Here is a 19,290-nt window from a genome sequence, read left to right as displayed (position 1 = left end):
TAGATTATTAGATTAAAATAACCTTAAAATGAAATACAGTAAAAACATACAAGGATAATTGGTGCGTTCGTTTACATCTGCGGCCGGTTGCGCAAGGTGAAGAATAAAACCAGTGCAGCCTAGTCGGGCACTGCATCTGCGTGACAGCAGAAGGTTGTTATGGAAAACTGCACACTTATTCTGCATGTTTAATACAAATGTCAGCGTTTCCAAAGGCTCAGACAGTTGTATATAAATCACACATCAAAAATAATCTTGTTATCTTTTCAGGTTTAACATTATTTTCAGATGGCCCACAAGTGTGTCCTGCCGGCCAACTGCGGTATTGCACTCCAAGCCACTTCCGGGTTGGCCTCATTTCTCAGCCCCGGATTTACCGGTTAAATTATATAAATTATAATTAACCGCTTGTTCGTAACCATGATGTCATTAATTTATCCTTTGTCCACAAATGTTCATAAATAACTAAAATCCTACATGAAAAGCGAACAATAAAAACATGTAATGCCATTCAACTACAACTCCCATAATGTCCCGTTCGTCTCCTTAGTAACGGTTTTGTTGTCACGTCGACAAAGAAATCTTTGACCGACAGAGAGTTTCCTCTTAATATAATCTACGAAGGAAGAGGACCGAGGTAGTTATACACCGAGAGAATGTCAGACTGCTCATGTTGTGTTCACATGTAAGAGAACTTTTTATAGTCACTCTGTATAAGAAGTAATTAGAGTAACCACGACTGTCACCCTGCAGGCGAGTCTGTCACAGGTGTGATGATGCATGGGGCTCCAGTGGACTTCTCCTTTAAAAACATCAACTGTTTGGCAGGTAATTGATTTGTAGTAGAGTCGTTGATGGATTCGGGTCCGTTGTGGCTAAGACTGCCTCTGTTGGATGAAGCTTAGATATGTGGTGGAGATTGGAGACATACCTGTAGCCTAAATGGTGGCAGCTTTTGTCACAGACAGTTCATCAACAAAGCCCATTTTGAGCAGCGTAAACACCAAATTAAACTCAATTATTTGTATTTGGTATAAAAATCAACAGCATTAGCATTAAATACATCACAAAGTGCTCACATAACTAAGCCTGTTTGTTTTTATGTAGACACATGGTCAGAGGAACCCAACAGCGGTCTGCGGCCTTTAAAGAGAAATGCAGAGATGAAATACTACAGCTGCTCCCTACGTTTCAACAACAACAACATCACTGACCTCTTTGACCTCCCGAACACCGTCAGCCACTTCCTGGCTGAGCCGCTGCGTCTCGCCTGGCTGGATCTTTCCTTCAACAAAATCTCACATATAGAGCAGGTGAGTTTTGTAGTGCTAGTGTAATATAAACAGACGCCTCATTAAAGCTTGACATTGTTCATCTACAACTGGTGTCTTTCAGGTTTTGAGTGAGCTGCACGAACTGCGTGTCTTATACCTTCATGGAAACAACATTTTTATTCTGTCAGAGGTGGACAGGCTGGGAGCACTGCCGTATCTACACACCATCACCCTGCATGGAAATGCCATCGAAAGCAACAAGTCTTACAGGTGGGGAATTTACGCCAAACACCAAAATTTGCTCAACTTTACAGATTAATCAGAAAAGTAGGAAATGATTTGTGGTGAGTTAGTAACCAGAGAGGAGCTAAGAGACAAAACAGGAGGCTAATATACGTGGGCAGGGAAGAAGCTAGAGCTAGACAGAGGGTTTATAGGGTGCCATGTAGAGCGCTTCAGAAAACTTAGAAAGTGGAGTGAAATCACAGGAATTCATTACAAGCCAAACATGTAGAACAGCTGGCACAAGACTGACAGGAAAAAACCATGTACACATTTCACAGCATGGCTCGGTATTTGTGGCAGTGTGTCGAGTGGTGATGAAAGGCAGCTGGTAGCCTGGCTTTCCTGCACCTGTTCCCACTCCCACTCCAACACAAGCACAAAAACACACACAAGGAGAGGGAGAGAGAATGGCTGCTGGTGCATAGGAAGAAGAAGTGGACAGAACTAAATAGTGATAGTCAATGCCTCGTACTGTCAGACATGTGAGAGGTGTGGAGTGATTACTCTTATGCTGCAGGAGTGCAATTATATTGTGAGTGTGTATGTGGGACCTGAGTGCTTGGAAAAGCATGTAGGTAACAGGTGCTTGAGTGAAGATCAAGTTCATATTACATATCCTAGTCTGCGTAGTAACACCAGTTACACACACACACATATGGTGTGCAGATAGAGCCACTGGTTCAAACCCTATTCCAATGACACTGTGCAGCTTTTTAATCCAGTATGTAGTGTAAACACCAGTGACATGTAGAGAAAATGTTGTTCCTTAACTTGAGATATCCCTCATTTGTTTTCTGATGTATAAAAAGGTACAACTATTCACCTGTGTCTTTTTTTTGTCCAGAAATCGTGTGATCTCTGTTTTGCCTCACTTAAAGAGGATGGACTTCAGTGCTGTGACACGACAGGAGCGTGTCCAGGCAAAGATCTGGCATCACGACAGCAAAAGCAGCAAGAACACTCTCAGTGAATGTTAAGGCAACAACTGCTGGCTGTACGTGAACCACATATTTTTCAGAAATAGTTATGGATGTCAACATTTTTTTCATAAGACATGAGTGCTTTGTTAAAAGTCTTTAATGAACCAACAAAAAAAATAATTGAAACTTTTTGGTACTAGCCTAAGATATTACAAACATATTTCAGGTAGTAATACACATGAGTAACAAACAAAAAACAAACAAAAAATGCCAAGAACCCATTGCAAAAAGCTCAAATCAGTTGATGCGTGGTTTAAATAATCACAGCCTTGCAGAACATCCCTTTAGAGACTCAGAGCGGCTCACTGTGCTGACTGCACACATGGCAGTGCTGCTCATGCTGCTCTCATCTGAGGAGCATATATACATTTAAAAACACAAATAAATAATCACAAAAATGTCTCGGATCCATTTATCTGCTGTGGTATATTGATTGTGAACAGTCCCCCCCGCCCACCCCACGCATTGCTACAATGGTTAGTTTCTGATTATTGTGAACAACTCAATCATATTACAATCTGCAGCAAAAAGCTTTGTTTAAAAGCAGGCCTTAAACGTGTTATTTTGTTTCATAAAAACTTCTTGTCACTGCAAGATCTTTACCAGTCCTGAACTCTCTATAAAAAGAGGAACGTCATACAATCCTTCTTGTTTTATATTCAATCAGAAGATTCTGTACAAAGGCATGAATACACAATATCTGTTCCTGCACCCTCCAAACACCCACCCCTTCATCTCTGAAAGCCTCCACTGCCATTAAATATGTGAAGATCTGGAATTTGATTTCAAGAGTCTGCCAGGTCCATTTTTTACTACTAGGAAACTGCAGTGGACACTGTAAACTTGAGAATGTGAGCCCCAAGAACACTCCCAACATTTCCTGCTCCCAGGGACATAAGCAAGCCTGCACAGCAGCGACACCCTGTATGACACAGTTCTTATGGTTTGGCTTCAACTGGAATACCAGGTTGTAAAATAATATGTACTCAAGCCAGGTTAATCTTATATGAAAACATATTTATCATTTTAAGCTACATTTCTAACATAGTGGGTATGCCAGGATCTTCTGTTATGATCTAGGATGATGCCGATGTGGAGCCATGTTGATTTTTTTTTTTTATACATCAGCTGATACCCCCAACTTTTGTTGTTGCACCTATGGTGTCCATTATTCCATGCATAATTTTTTGTATTCCAGTATACATAATAAACCAACAGCCAACTCCTTGTGCCATAAAAATCGTACAGCTCTGTCCCAGGTGATTCCATGCTTTTCAAAATCAGCTCGGTATAAAGCTGCCCTTGCTTGCCTTAACATACAGGCTTAGGAGTCTAACAAAATAAAAAAATTGAGAAATGGCCTTGAGGATCATTTTCAGAAACCAGAGACAACATCAAGAAGAATGGATGATGATGATGAATTTGTTTTCCCCATAGCTGTGTGATTTATAGTATCATCTTCAGTTCCCGGTTTAACAATCTGTCACTGATCAATACATAATCACACTACAAAGACAGCTAGAGGTCAAATCTGACATTGTCTCTGTCTTTGTTGCAGTTAGAGGCAGAGCTAAGAAGCACAAGAACCAAAATACTTTAATAAAGGGTGGGCTGGAGGTTGAGGATGCAGAAGTGACAGACAGAGTGGGGTAGGAGGAAGAATTTGCAGGCCTTTGCAGAATCAAGGAATGGCAAACTGGACCACCAGTTCTTCTTTAGCATCCACTTTGATTTGAGAGATTGCACTGTAGGCATACGCTGCTATTTTAGACACCTGCAAAGAAAGTGAGAGGAGGGCGGTTAAAATAAATCAAACTACAACGCTATCACATTGACACAACTTTAAGGAACTGCGCTATACATCTCTTTGGTGACTAAATAAACCTAACAAGAAAACAACACATGGCACGAAACAGTGCGGGAAAAGGCATGCCAACTCATATGGGATTACCTGCTGGACATCGGAGTATGGCACCAGGTCACTCGCAAGCACTTGGTGGGGCTGGCTGGTGAGGGAGGGGAGAGCAAGGGGTTTCTTTTGGGGCAGACTGGTGCTCAACACTGCCAGCTTTGTACTGGAACAAAAAAATGCAAAAGACTGAAAATCTTACATTTTCTCTTGAACTAGACTGCTGTTGCTGTGTTTTAAACAGCTGCTATGTAATCTTTCATCCAAATTTCACTAGATGTTTAACAAAAGTGTCACCGGAATAGCTGATGATGATGCACTTCCTGTTAAATTGGCTCCTAAAGCTGGTCCTATTACCCTCTATCACCCTCCAAGCAGATCAAAAGATAAAAAGGCAGACTGAATACAGTCGACATTCTGGTAGAAATATAAGGCCCTAACACCGTAGGAGCTTCATATTTTTTTGTCCTGGGAAACAATATTTGGTTGAGGGAAATGAAGATTCTCTCATCTCATTATAAAAAGCCAGCTCTTGTCCAAACAATGCACCTCGTCCATAAACGTCTGGCAGCTAATAACACACACACACCTATATTGCCGAGCTTTGTCCATATACTCATGCTGCTCCATCATGACAGAATCAGCTGCTGATACATCAATGATGTTCCTGAAAGAGAGGAGAAAATGAAATGTTCCTTTGTGTCAGAAAGACGTGCTAAATCTGACGAGTTGATGTTAAGACGAGTGTCCTACTGTGCTGTCTTTGTCAAGATGGATGTGAGGAGGGCCTGTTCATCTGTACGTGCTGAGGGTACATTGTTAGTGATCCAGTCCGTCCCATTTGGAGGTTTGCTGACTGGGTTTGGGTGGGGGATCAATGGTTTAACCTCATCGGAATTCTAGGACAAGAAGTGAAAAGGAAGGCTTAACCTCATGTCATTTTGTTACATTATTGTATAAATGCAAATATTTCAAGTAATAGAAAGTGCAAAGTAAGACTGAGATGAAATGAAATGACTGGAGAGAAAAATGAAAATAGAAGATCCTTTTACAGACATGACAAATGTAAAATATCACATTTATTTTAACGTTAGTCTTATTAAGACATGTCACGTGCACAGGAGTATAAAATATGCTGCACTACGGAAGACTTCCTTAAACTAAAAACAGATAGGAATCTTCAGTCACATGACATAAAACACATCAGAACGGCCTCCAGAATATACATCCTTGGTAAATGATAGATTTGCTCAAGTCGTAATTAAGTACACTGAGAAGTAAATACTTCAGTGACTTCCAAGTTGCCCTATAACATTTCGTAGAACAGAAATAAGGCATTAAAGTAAACAGGGGATTATAAATATAAGATAATCAAAAAGCTGGTCGAAGCTCGTTGCTTTTACAAATATTTTTCCTTTAAAATACATATTTTCGTGGAGTCCTTCTCATCTCAGTGGTTTGAATTTATCTGAAGTAACTTTAGGGGCTGCCTGGTGCCAGGCCTCTCCCGAAGGCTTAAAGTAGCAAGCTAGGCTGCATTTTAATGTCATCGCGTTAACCGCTTTAAAACCGACTGCTTAGCTGCGTTGTTACAAATCACACATTATGTTGGACACATTGCCAAAAAATGACTATGAATACACCCTTTACTTTTTAATAAAACATAATGTGCCTGTTGGTTTTAGCCGGCTAGCGGCTAACTACCTGGCTTGTTGTCTCGTTCTCGCTGCTGTAACAGCAACCCATGGCAGCGTCCGAGGGGCGAAACTACACAACCCCAGTTTCCCTGCACTCCGTCGGAAACGAGCCGCGTTCTTCTTCTCTAACAAACATAAAACTGCAGTCCTGCGTGGTTTTATTATAGCTTCATGTAAAGCTTGAAAGCCACTGTGAACAGCAGCTTCTCGGACGAGCTATCACATGACAGCAGCTCTGGTGCAACAACATAACGGCCACTTCCGGTATGTGAATCGCAACGGAAGTCCCTCGTCACGTGAGGGGGGAAATTTAAAACGTGACCTGAACAATACATTAATAAAACGTAAACAAAACCTATGCGTAGACTGAACTCTACAACAAACAGTGTTTCCAACAAAGTATAACACATATTCATTTGTATTAAAGTGTCAACTTATCTTCACTAATTTTAAATAATCTGCCAAATGCAGTCAGTTTGGGCTGTCTCCACTTTTATTAGAGTTAGAATAACTAAATTTATAAATCTTTGTGTGACAGTGTATATAGTTTCAATGACAGCCTCAAAGGATTTCACATTACTTGAATTGCTAAACCTTATCAGTCAGATCTGCAGATAAGTGGCATAAAAAAGTCCCCGATATCACAATGTCAGCTGTGATGTTAAACAGAGCAAAGATGAAGCACATCTATACTGCACTAATCTGTCAAGAAAATTCAATTTCTTTGGTGGCCTATTTAACCAATTAGGATAATTGATAGTGTTGCCCACATTCTTCTCCCTGTTATAATCTATCCAGTGTGCTTACTGCTAATATTGCTCACACATACTGTACATAGGTACCTAGCGAATTCTCATAAAAATCAAGCATAACTCATTAAAGTCAGGATCTGCCACATCATCATCTCATACTGGCAGCCCAATTACTGTACACAGTCACTTTGTCTCTCCTAAAAATAGACCAGCCTAAAGCCTCTTAAGTTCCAACCACATAAGTTGCTTTCCCTGTGTGCTGTCTATGAATAAACGTGCAAAGACACTTAGCTACTAACAAATCCCTGAGGACAGTGGTGCGTTTAAGGATCAAATGGGCAGGGAGCAAGAGGTGGAGGAAGTCCATCATGCAGGTGCTTTGGACCCTCAGTCGTGCCTGGAACCTAGACATGAGTGAACTCTAGTGTCTATCAGCCACAGGATCCATCCAGCATGGGGGATCTGGTGGGACTGGATAACTTGGTGGCCAACACTGCCTACCTAAAGGCTCAGCAGATAGATCGCAACGAGCTGAGGAAGCAGAGATTATACCTGACGCTCCCCAAAATTAAGAAGCACTCTGCTCTGATGGAGGAAGTGGGAATAAAGTACGAGTCACTCTGTGAGGAGCAGCCTATTGGCAAGAAGTTGTTTCAGCAGTTTCTCCTCAACTCTCAAAATCTGTATGCTGCCACTGCTGAGTTCCTGGAGGAGCTGAATGATTGGAGCCTTGGTGATGATGAATCTAGAAAAAATGCCAGACATAGGATTCTCGCCAAGTTCTGTCACCCAGAGTCAATGAGTTTCCTCTCTTTTCTCTCAAGGGAGACCCATCGAATGTGCAATGAATCAGACAAGAAATGCATGGACCAGCTAAGAGAAGCCACAAGAGACTTCCTGCAGGGTAAACCTTTCTCTGAGTACCTGAAAAGCCCTTTCTTTTACAAGTTCCTGCAGTGGAAGGAGTTTGAGAAGCAGCAAATCACAGACAGATATTTTTATGAGTTCAGGATGCTGGGAAAAGGCGGCTTTGGGGAGGTAGGTGCTAAAGAGATCCCATCCTCTGAACAAACAATGTAATGAATACCAAAACACTCCAGGTCAGTGCACTGGTGTTTTTGGCTTTACTCTTTCATTTGTTTAATTTATCAATGTTTGCATTCATAGTGCTTTTTGTGTGCATTAACATTAAGTCATACTCCGTCAGAAAATGAGGTAAACTCTGAGGTGCCTTTGCTGTTGTCTGACAGGTGTGTGCAGTGCAGGTGAAACTCACAGGCAAGATGTATGCCTGCAAGAAGCTGGATAAAACACGTCTGAAGAAGAAGGGTGGCGAGAGGCTGGCCCTCTTGGAGAAGGAGATCCTGGAGAAGGTCAACAGCCTCTTCATTGTGAACCTGGCTTATGCTTATCAAAACAATACCCACCTGTGCCTGGTCATGGACCTGATGACTGGAGGAGACCTCAAGTTTCATATCTATGAGTTGGGGAAGAGGGGTATCCGCATGGAGCGCGTCGTTTACTACACGGCACAGATAACCACTGGCATCCTCCACCTGCACTCTATGGACATTGTGTACCGTGACATGAAGCCTGAGAATGTGCTGTTAGATGGTAAGGGCCAGTGTCGACTGTCGGACCTTGGATTGGCTGTGGAGCTGCCAAACGGCAAATTGATCTGCCAGAAGGTTAGTAGTGTGACCTGACACCTAGATAACACCGTCACTATCAGACTTTTGTACAACTCCACAAAGCCTCTTTGTGGTTTTTGCCTCACTCTCAGAAATCCAGAATGACATGAAGAGTATACCACCACTTAAATATAATGCTGCTCACCAACCAGTACAAGTGACTTACTAGAAATAGAGCATAACCCTTTATGACCCAAATGAATCTTATTAAAAGGTGCCTGACCTCACCCCCTAATCACATACTGCACTGGAAGGGGGACATGTATGGAGAGTGACCAGAGGCTGTTAGCATTATCCGGATAATCTTTGCTCTGCTAATACCAGATGTCTTCCACATATCTGTGGAGTCAGCAGTTCCTCAGAGTGCCTTTGTGTGACAAAATAACCATTTTAAGGGATTTCTCTGCAGCCCTGGCAGGTTCCTACTTGGTTTAAACCCAAACACAGATTTTTGTTTTCTAACCAAGTAGTCTAGATAAACTAAACTAAAAAAAAAAGGTTTAAAAAAGGCTTACACATGGGACCTTAGTCTCACCATCTACCCTAGCGCCTACTCATTCTGTTTGTCTTCCCTGCCAAATGATTAATTTTCTTTTTAGGAGCTACTACAAATCAATTTACGATGTTGTTCATATGTGAGGAGATCTTCAGTCAGTTATTATCTAGATTATTCTACACCAGTTTAAACCCAGTCTTTTGGCTCGTGGCCCCCTTTTCTTTCATTTCTCTCTTTGTGTGTGTTGTTTAGGCTGGTACCACAGGCTACATGGCTCCTGAGGTCCTGAAGCAGGAGTACTACCGCACATCTGTGGACTGGTGGTCTCTAGGCTGCAGCATTTATGAGATGGTGGCGGCCCGTTTGCCCTTTAAAGACTTCAGGGAGAAGGTGCAGAATGAAGAGGTGACCCGTCGCACTCTGGAAGAGGACTGCAAGTTTGAACACAAATGCTTCGACGCCCCTACCAAAGACATTATTGGCCGATTTCTCAAGAGGAAGGCTGAGCATCGCCTCGGCGGTCGGCTGTAAGAATAAGACTTGATGTGCTGTAGTGTAACACACTGTTTTGTGTGATCCAGTCCAGCAAATGCAGGACTTTCAGACACAGTGCAGTTCTGCTACACAAGACTTTAAAAGCTTTCCTTGCTTGAACTTAGAGGTCGAACTGCTTACTAATGACACGATTAACCATGGCATGTCAATGACAAATGGCCCTGAGTAGACCTTAACACTGATGTGCAGTACAGCCCTGCCAGCACCAGGGGAAGCTAGAGTCATTGGGAAACAAATCCTCACCTTACAGACTCTCTTTACACTTGGTACAATTGGTTTTTCTTTCCATCACTTTTAGAATAAGTAATTGATAAATGATATTGTGTATTTGCTGTTAGAGGATCAATGTAATAGAGAGGTATTTCCTGTTGGTTACTCTCATAAAAGGATGCACACACCCAGCCACCATATGTGGTTTTAGCCTCCATTTGTCTAAAAACAGGATTAGTTTTCAAGATATTTGCTAATGTATATTTCTATAAGGTATCAGAAACCATTGATTGATTGATGATACACAATCACTCAATGATGCAGTCATTAGCTGCAGATAGTAGTCTGCTTTCTTCCAGTCTGACCTTTTTTTTTATTTCAGTGGTGGGGACCCACGGAGCCATGTCTTTTTCAAGAACATCAACTTCAATCGTCTGGAGAACGGACTTTTGGACCCCCCTTGGGTGCCGAAGCCCAATGTGATCTATGCCAAAGACCCAGGCGAGTTAAGGGCCACATCAGAGGTCAAGGACATCAAGATCAATGCTAAGGACAAGACATTTTTCCAGGAATTCAGCACAGGAGCCGTGTCCATCCAGTGGCAGAAGGAGATCATCGAGAGTGGATTGTTCGACGAGCTGAATGACCCCAGGCTGAACGGACATGGCTGCAAGGAGGGTTGGAAATCCAGGATGTGCATCATTTTGTAAGCACCTCAGGAACCTTTTCAAACTCATTTTCACACCTACTTGCCTTTTTCCACCCAGGAACCAGCTTGGATGTTTGTGAAGATTTAAGAAAATTAAAATAATAGTCAAACATCTGTCAGAGACATCTGTCGCAGCAGGGAAAGAAAGACACAGTATTTATTTTGGAAACACATGCTGACATTATACTGCTTTACACTTTACCCTCTATTCCTGGAGACACAGCAGATCCCAGTGCATTCATAGTTTCCATTACATCACTCGGCCATTTTTGGCAGGCAAGTGTTTAAATGTGTTTGTAAACAAGCTGCACAATGACTGTGTGTGTCGCCAGCAAACAGCAGCATTGTTGTCAGCATTTACAATAATGTTTCTCATGATGACTGAAGTGTCACACAAATACCATCAAGGCCTTCTGCTCATGTGAGTGGGTCTATTTGTTGGAGTGTTTTCTTTCAGTAGCAGACGTTCACCACTAAGTGCCGCCACACACCTGTGCAGTGAGCTCAGCCTCTATCCATCATCCCCATTATCCTGACTGTGCTGCTCCGGTATTTACAAGCACTGGATGACTCGTTCATTCATTTTAACAAGGGATGCAGGCAAACTGTCGTTTTTTCCACCTAACAAACATGTTAATATAGAATTTTTGGCTCTAACAAACCAATGCCAATCCCCTTTACAACCCCCCAAATCGTCCTTTGTTTGTAAGCTATACACAAACCAACTGAGCCCTTAGCACAGCAACAACTCAGGATGTTTATGAGAAGCTGATTCATTGATTCATAGCGTTGGTATTACTTGACAAAACATTCATGTTGCAGATTTTACTTTTCTTTATCCTTTAAGCAATGACCATAGACAATAATGTAGTTTCAGGTGGAGTAAAATGTGGGAAATTGCCTTATTAATAATGAATCAGTGTCAGAACAGCATGCTACTGCTGTAGCCCCTTCACACAGAGCTTGTTTGGACTATTTCAAATACAGTGTGATAATCAGGAGCAACAGATTAATGGAAGAGGAAACAAGAAAAAAACTCATTTCTGTTTTTTTTTTAGTTTTTCTTTTTCTGCTCAATTGTATGAACATTCTTTTAAAAATTCACATCATGTGAGAAGTAAGGCTGAAAACTCACAATTTGATCTCAAATGTGAGCATGTCTACACACTGTTGTTTGTAAGACATCCACTGATTTATCTTCATAAAAAATAATGAAAGCTGATAATTGTAGTGGAGTAGAAAGACAGGTCTAATGTGCACCAGCTCAACTCAGGTGTCTTACTTCTGACTCTTGTTTTAATTTATTGATGCTCACAGTGTGCCAAAATATTCTAAGTCATTCTATGAATGCATAAACATGGTGCTTTTATTAATATCACTTTATATGTCCCTATGTTTTATATGGTATATTTTTTGCTTTTTTACCAGATGTGATGACAGAAAAATAAAAAAAGTTATAAAGAACCAACAGAAATTCTGCTCATGTGTGCATGACATTTGATATTGCAGGTTTAGATTATCCTCGCCTACTCATACAAAGGCACAGATATGATCTGTCATCATGTATCCAAGCAGGAAGGTACTTGTGCCTTTAAATCTCAGCCACAGCACACCACTTGGTTACAAATTTCAATATTAGATTCAGAGTGTTTCACTCAGCATGCCACTCCAAAGGCCCCAAGCACACCGACATAATGAGGGACACATAAACATGTGTTGTGCTAATTCCTGTGAGGGGCTGACCTTACAGGACTGAGAAGTGGTTCCGTTCACGCTTGACTGTCGTGAGATTAGAGGCTGGTTCAGATGGAAATCCAAGACGCAACCCGATCAGCGGTGGGCTGTGAAGGCAGAGTGGGGAGTCCACTGTGGACGACGTGACGACAAGACAAACTCGGGAGAAGGTCTCCAGGAACATGTTTTTACCAGGCGCGTACAAGCCGCTGCCAGGGGTTCAGTTCCCCACGGCCTGGCGCTGCAACACACACTGGATGCATCATAACACATTTGTACTCATGCATGCAGATACACACATACACATGCATGCTGACTGTGCAGGAAAGAGATGTACACAACCCCCACAGAACACTTTAACACCCACCCACACGCACACAATCTTATTACCTCTGTAGAAGCAGGCATGGGGTTTTAGAGATCAAAGCGGGACAGGGTGTAATTTGGTATCTACGTTTGTTACATGCCCATGCTCTGGATTCACATCAAAGGCCTATGCCACACTTCACTTCTGCCCTGGCATCCTTGGGATGCTATTACACCACTGATATTGCTGCTTTTCCCTTCTTTGGCTGCAAGTGTGTGTGCTACATGTCCGTAGATGTAAACAGGAAAATTACACTGTATATGCCATTGTGTCTGTGTGTGTGGGTGAGTATTAGGATAGGTGAGAAAACGGTTAAACAGTTGAGACAGAGAGGCCATTGTCTGCAGAGGGAAAGTGAGAGCCTGCCATTTGGGAGAAAACGAAGGAGAAAGAGGGCTGCTGCATGCTGTCTCACATTCAAGGCCAATGTGATGCCGTTTCCATTGCTTTATATATTTCACCTAAAAGGTTCAAGTAGGAACTAGGACCAGGTCAGGCTCACCATGCTGAGCTACCAGTAGCATGACCTCTGCTACCAAGAGTTTCGTCTTTGCTTCACGTTCTAAGTTTCATTGCTTGAATTCTTAACATTTCCACAAATAAGTGAATTCCTGCATGGCGGTCCAACAGAAACAGAGCATGTGTGTGCATGATGTTCTTCCCCGCTGAGGCCCAACGGGCAGTTTCCATGGCGCCCAGACCTCAGACCCCTTCCACTGCCAGGGGCTGGACAACGTCATGGACACACACAAACACACTTGTAGACAGTCCCACACTGTCTTTTTTTGCAGCATTTTGCCAAATGGGACATTTTTCCAAAATAAATTAAGGAGACAAAAGGGGAAAAAAAACACCACCACCACCTTTATTGAGAGATGAGAATGAGGTGACAGGTTGCTGCTGTTTTCCTAGGACACAAACTTATCAGTCACCCTTCATACAATAACTGCAGGGTTTTTATGCGTCTTTGAAAGAGGGCCTGTGTTTACCATAATATATAAATAAAGGGCCACCATACATATCTGAGGTAACTGGGGGCAGGTTATATTGTGTCTTTCGCTGTCATGTATGCGTTTATTGAATCTACACCACACTTTTTAACCTTGTATCCTGCTTCTTAACTTTCACAGTCCGCCCATTTCCACCATCAGCACTCTGCCACATCTCTCCAATCACCTGTCACGAGGAATAAAGTTCTCTGCCACAAGTAGAAAATCCCAAGGAAACAGCTTAAAGTTCAAAAAGTTATAGCATCCTGAAACCGGAGTTGGCCAGCGGATAAAGCTTTCTGATGTTCCTCGCCCCTCCACTGCAGGGTGATTGAAGATCAGCACATCAAACGGAGGCTGAGGGATGTAATGACACAGAATACTGTATCAGGAAAACACTTTACGACTCCTCGTCCTCAACAGTTGTGGTGCATGTGTTAATGTACTTTAATTAAAGTACACTGTGCTACCTCGAGGGTCACTGAACGGGCAGTTGTTTTGGCATCTGTGTCTGTGTAGACAGCTTGTGTGTGTGAGTGCTAAGAAGCAGGTACAAAAGCAATCGATTCCACGGTTTTGGATGGCGGGGACACAAAAAACAGAAATCCTAGCTGTGAGGCGGTGTTAGTTTCTAAGAGTGTATCCAGTTTGATTTAATTAGCTGGTACTTATTGCATTCTTTGTCAGCAGTGTAATATGACTGACAGTTGGCACGGCAGGCAGTCTGGACTCAGTCCAAGTCCACCTCTGCGTTAGAGTGAGTGAGTGAGCGTGCGCGTGTGTGTGTGCATGCGTGCGTGTGTTCTCAGATGCAGTAATATACCTCTTCCAGTCTGTCGGTGTCACCTGGTGTGTGTGCATATGTGAATTCACTTCATACCAATGGACCCATCTGCAGTGGTGTTAGTGTTAATGGATACATTTGTGTGCGTCTGACAGAGGACCTTTGGTTTCACTATGACCAAACTATGTGTTAATTCCTCACAGGTTCAGCTCATACTCTGATTCATTGCTTCCTTGTAAACATGAAGTGAAGGAGGACTTTTGGCCAAAGGTTTAGACACTTAGAAAAATGCACCTAAAGACACTCTAACATGAAAAGATGCTGTTCAAATTGTATTAAATGGTTAATCCTGGCTGGTATGATCACTACAGATGAACTATTGTCTTTATATGTTTCTAGGTTTTATTTGCATACTGGTTTCATGTTTAGCTGTGTTGGTAAGAGATTCAACCACATCCATTAACCTATGTGCATGCACAGAGGAACGTGGTTGATTTAACAGTAGCACAGATACACTCAAACATCCTTAAAAAATGTCTGCACAAAGGAGTCAGTCCTTTGAATCTTTGTAGTTGTTGCTGTTGGTACAAAAATCAGTCAATCACAGTTCAGAATTCTGTTTGCACATGGCTGATGCATGTAGATGATGTCACCGTTCGTGATGAAAGTTGTGTGTTGTCTCAATTGCTCCACACTACAATTAAATCAAACAACCGTGAACGGGTTTGTGTTTCTGAAAGTAGCGAGTAAAGCAAAAGTCAGGCCCATCTAATGGAAAATTGCCCTGCAGCTTACAGAAACGTCTGGCAGAGCTTCTTCAGATTCGAACTGCTTTGTTCCATTTTTGACAAATTATGACAATAACGTTATTAAAGTTATTAAGTTATTTTGCTTTGCAGCGTCACCGCAACATTAAGGTCAGCGGGTCACTAAAATACAAGCTATAAATACACACTTTTGTCCTAATAAGTTCAAAACTATGTCTTTGTGAGGAAAAAAAGATGGATAATGATAGTTCCCAGATGAAAACCAGCTCTCTCTGCCTCCTCAGAGGTACTACATCTTGCTCTGACAGATAGGCTAATTTAAGGAGGACTACTTTAGGCTCTTTCTTGTTGTGGGCCGTCTCCTGGCATTTCAGATCGAATGGAGCTCAAGTTGCCAGTTCAGTACCGACGACCATAACTTGTGTTGAGAATGCCTTCAGCGGTAACACGCCTCAAATCTAAAAACTCCCACTGTAACCTTATCACTCTTATTTTTATCTTTGGATGATGTTTTATACTTGCATGTATGAGGGAGTTATCTTGTGATGATCAGGAGGATGTGGTCTGTGCTCTCTACCATGTACTAACTCACACACATAAATATGCCAGCATAAATACATGCACACAAGCCATGCAGATGTTTCTTGACATGGTCTGCTGTGGCTCCAACACATTTGTTTATCCTGCATGCTTAGTTAGCTCTCCATGCTCTGCACAACAGAGCCCTGCCGCACTTTTCCACTGGAACTCAATCACACTGTAAGGCGCTGCAGAGGCTGAAAACGTTCTACATAAGGCAACACTCACCAGTTTATACTTTTCTATTCAAATGTTGGGACAACACTCACGGTGATGATTTGTGCTTTCAGTCAGATTAGTTTGGGTTCTGCGGCTCACTCTCACACTGACATGGCTTTAGTGAGAAAATGAATGAATGAAACAGGCGCAGCAGGAAAACCGCCTGACTGAAAGCACCTGTGTGAGGTCAGCACAGAGTTTAACCAATCAGAGCTGTGCTCACATTTAGTGAGCTTATAGAACAGGTTCATCACAGTGCCAATAGCTGCTCAACTGTTTTTGTACTTAACCTGTCAGTTTTGGCATATTAAATATAAATAGGAATGGTAATATTCTGGTCAGATGTTTACATGACTGAATGGTTGTTGTTGCCTTGTTGTGGTTGTAATGTGACACCTATTCTGAACTTCATGAATAATGATGCTATCAAATATCACACATATCATATGAAACATAGAACTATAACTAAACATTTAAAACAAAACAGTTAAACTAAAAACACTGCTTGTGTTTAGATGTGATTAAAGTGTATTACAATATACACTGAGAGTGTTAACATGGAGGATAATGTTGTATGTACAGTATGTAAAGTAACCTGAAGCCAACAGCAAAACTCTATTGTCTTTATAAATAATGTGTCCATGGTTTTAAATGATAGACCCCATTCAGACCCCAGCTAGTGTGGGATCGAATCCGGATTGCTTTACGTTCAGACCTATTTTTCAAATCAGGCTATTGCACACGTGCAAACCACCAGCTAGATGCACCTCTGAATGAAATCAATCCGGCTTTAACCTGTTCAGATTGAGTCCCGCTCTAGTCGGATTGATTAGACAAGTCTGAACAGGGTCATGTTTAGACTTTAATGAGATCAGAGTGCCCTCAAGCCAAGTATGATGATCACTGGAGCCTCACACACTGCCCTTTGGAAACTGTTCTTCAGGAAAACTATGATGTGACATCATCCATCTCTGTGTCACGTTTCATCTTCGATCCCATCCCAGGAGTCTGAAGGCAGATCACCGCTCACCTCTCCTGAAACCCATCCAATCTTCTGTCAGCTCACCTTTCTCTCTTAGTCTCTCCTGCTCTATATTCTGCAGTCTCCTGTAGGTGAGAGTCTCTCAGACAGCTGCTGTGGATCACATGCTTTGTTAGATTGTTAACACATAATAAGCCCACACACTCTTGTAAACATCAAAGACGAACGTCCTCTTTTTCCATCAGTGTGATGTCCTTTCTGTTGTTGCTTTGAACACATATACACCATTATTATTGCTGCTGTGAGGGGATGGAGCATTTCTCGGAAGAAGTGTCAATATTGCACATACTGCGCACACACATACACACATTATACAGCCAAGGGCCTGGCATGTCTGAAAAGAAGCCTTTGATGGCGCGGCCCTCACTCCTCATTTGCCGTTTGAGTTGGCATTGGCAGTGTTCTCCCTTGGTCCCCTGGCCCCTGATCACGCGCACACATACACACACACAGCCCTGAAAGCTTCATGGAGCCTGCAGGGAGTCAAACTGCTCTCACCTGTTGTCTCTGGCAGCCTAAGAGGAGACGATTAGCGCCCAGCACTGACAATATGCTCTTTGTTCCCCTCTTTCTCCCTCTCTGCCATCTCATGCTCGCAGTCTGTTGCTTCTGCCGCTGCTCATTTCTCCCTCAGCCCAGCCTTCTGTCTTCCTCTGTCTCTACCTCTCACTGTCTCTTTGTCACTCTTTGTCCATCTAGCTCACTTGCTATTTCTGTCTCCTTTCCTCATTCTCTTGTGCTCTGTGTCTCGATCTATCTCTAAAGCCCTTGTGGCCATGAGAGCGGCGTGTGGAAAACAGTTGAGCACTTTATCACAGCTCATCGATGTAATCCCTTGCAAATACGCTTCAGGAGGGCGCTGCACACATGTGCTGCGGAGGTCTCATCACCGCACCAGTCAGCCAGATTAACTCTTTTCTGCTCTGCACTGATACCAAGACTCAGAGGTCAAACATTTTAAACATTAACGTGGAAGTACTCCATAAGAAAGCACATGTTCCACCCTGAATGCATTAGCATCTATTAGTGAGTCCTTCGCTGGCATCTGTGAGTAACTGAGCACTGCGAGTGTCCTCCGTGCCAGGAAGAGCACACAAGCTGCAAACAGGCCGAGTGTGACATTTCCACAGGCTGGGTCACAGATGCACAGCTGCATAATGTGGCCTTTATGGCCAGAGAGGGGGGACCTCTGTGAGATCTGGCTGAGCCGAGCTAGCGTTCCTCAGTACATTGAAAACATAGTGGACAGTGCTGAGGGGGCGAGTCAGGTGCAGAGAGAGAAGGTGTGTCTGTAGGCTCAGTATCAACAATCTCAAAGAGAAAACTACCGTACAAAACTGGTGCATGCAATTTTCTGATATAATATGAATCCTGTATGTAAAAATCAGTATTCAAGCATTGTGCTCACTTTTTTTCCTGAGAATGTGTCTGTGGACCAACTGCAGAAAATGTGCCTATTATACATGACATCAGGGTGTGAAGCTAAAGGAGTGAAGAAGATAAAGTTGAATATTAAGCTCTTAAAGCAGCAAAGGTGTCAGTACGAGTTAATATGGAAGAGCTGGTTGAACTGGGTGTCCTAAAAAGACACAAAGATGTCATTACATGGAGTAAACTGACTAAGATTAGGTGTGTATTTCCTCAACATGTTGGATTCATGGATGACTGCTACAAACAATAATGGAAAAAACAACCACCTGCATGTTATCTTCTCCTACACAGACCTAGAGGCCTTCAATCCCAGTAATGGCAGGTGTCTAGAGGATCCATCACTTTCCATTTATTGTCTTTATGAAATAAACTTGTTCCCGCTGTTAATCTGAGCGGTTTGGTTTGTGCTTGTTTGCTTGTTGGTCAATCATAAATGGTCTCTGATCAGTGGAAAACACATCAAACCTGCAATGCTTTGCAATGCTGGGAAGCAGCTGCTCTAAAACACCTCTGGAGACATACGAAGGCGAGGAAGCAGAATTAATCCTTCTTTCTAATGACCACGAGCTTCAGTCGGGGTCATATTTAATGTTTCATTAATAACTACCTGTTTATTGACATAAATACTAACAAAGAGAATTAGTGACTGTCTAATAATATGTTGCTGGGCTGCACTTCTTCTTCCCCTCATATTGGACTGAGAACAGATGTGACACTAACCATGACTTTGCTGTGAGAGTTGAAGGTAAAACACAAAACATGTCGATTTTAAAATGTTTCACTGAAAGATTGAACACACATTTCAGTCATTAAACTGAAA

General features: G+C 42.3%; 3 protein-coding genes across 4 annotated transcripts; 2 read left to right on the top strand and 1 right to left on the bottom strand.

Moving 5' to 3' along the window:
• Window positions 1-555: 555 nt before the first annotated feature.
• On the top strand, window positions 556-3,040 carry lrrc51 (leucine rich repeat containing 51). Of its 2 annotated transcripts, none has more exons than XM_028418833.1 (5): window positions 556-637; window positions 754-828; window positions 1,108-1,313; window positions 1,396-1,544; window positions 2,404-3,040. In XM_028418833.1, exons 2-5 carry the CDS (start codon window positions 774-776, stop codon window positions 2,534-2,536), a joined length of 543 nt encoding a protein of 180 aa, XP_028274634.1. In that variant the 5' UTR covers window positions 556-637; window positions 754-773; the 3' UTR covers window positions 2,537-3,040. The 2 variants fall into 2 exon arrangements, with proteins under 2 accessions (XP_028274634.1, XP_028274635.1); XM_028418834.1 differs by having other exon boundaries at window positions 571-685.
• A 136-nt stretch (window positions 3,041-3,176) lies between these two features.
• On the bottom strand, window positions 3,177-6,401 carry lamtor1 (late endosomal/lysosomal adaptor, MAPK and MTOR activator 1). Its single transcript, XM_028418835.1, has 5 exons — window positions 6,153-6,401; window positions 5,202-5,347; window positions 5,038-5,115; window positions 4,491-4,614; window positions 3,177-4,313 (listed from the first exon to the last, which is right to left on the bottom strand). Exons 1-5 carry the CDS (start codon window positions 6,192-6,194, stop codon window positions 4,221-4,223), a joined length of 483 nt encoding a protein of 160 aa, XP_028274636.1. The 5' UTR covers window positions 6,195-6,401; the 3' UTR covers window positions 3,177-4,220.
• Window positions 6,402-7,350: 949 nt separating this feature from the next.
• On the top strand, window positions 7,351-10,559 carry LOC114444840 (rhodopsin kinase 2-like). The gene is made up of 4 exons (XM_028419695.1): window positions 7,351-7,935; window positions 8,148-8,585; window positions 9,337-9,611; window positions 10,232-10,559. The coding sequence occupies exons 1-4, from the start codon at window positions 7,351-7,353 to the stop codon at window positions 10,557-10,559; spliced, it is 1,626 nt and encodes a 541-aa protein (XP_028275496.1).
• Window positions 10,560-19,290: the final 8,731 nt, after the last annotated feature.

Source organism: Parambassis ranga, chromosome 13 (genome assembly GCF_900634625.1).
Source record: "Parambassis ranga chromosome 13, fParRan2.1, whole genome shotgun sequence".
NCBI classification, from domain to species: domain Eukaryota; kingdom Metazoa; phylum Chordata; class Actinopteri; family Ambassidae; genus Parambassis; species Parambassis ranga.
This window is presented reverse-complemented; position numbering and strand designations above follow the sequence as displayed.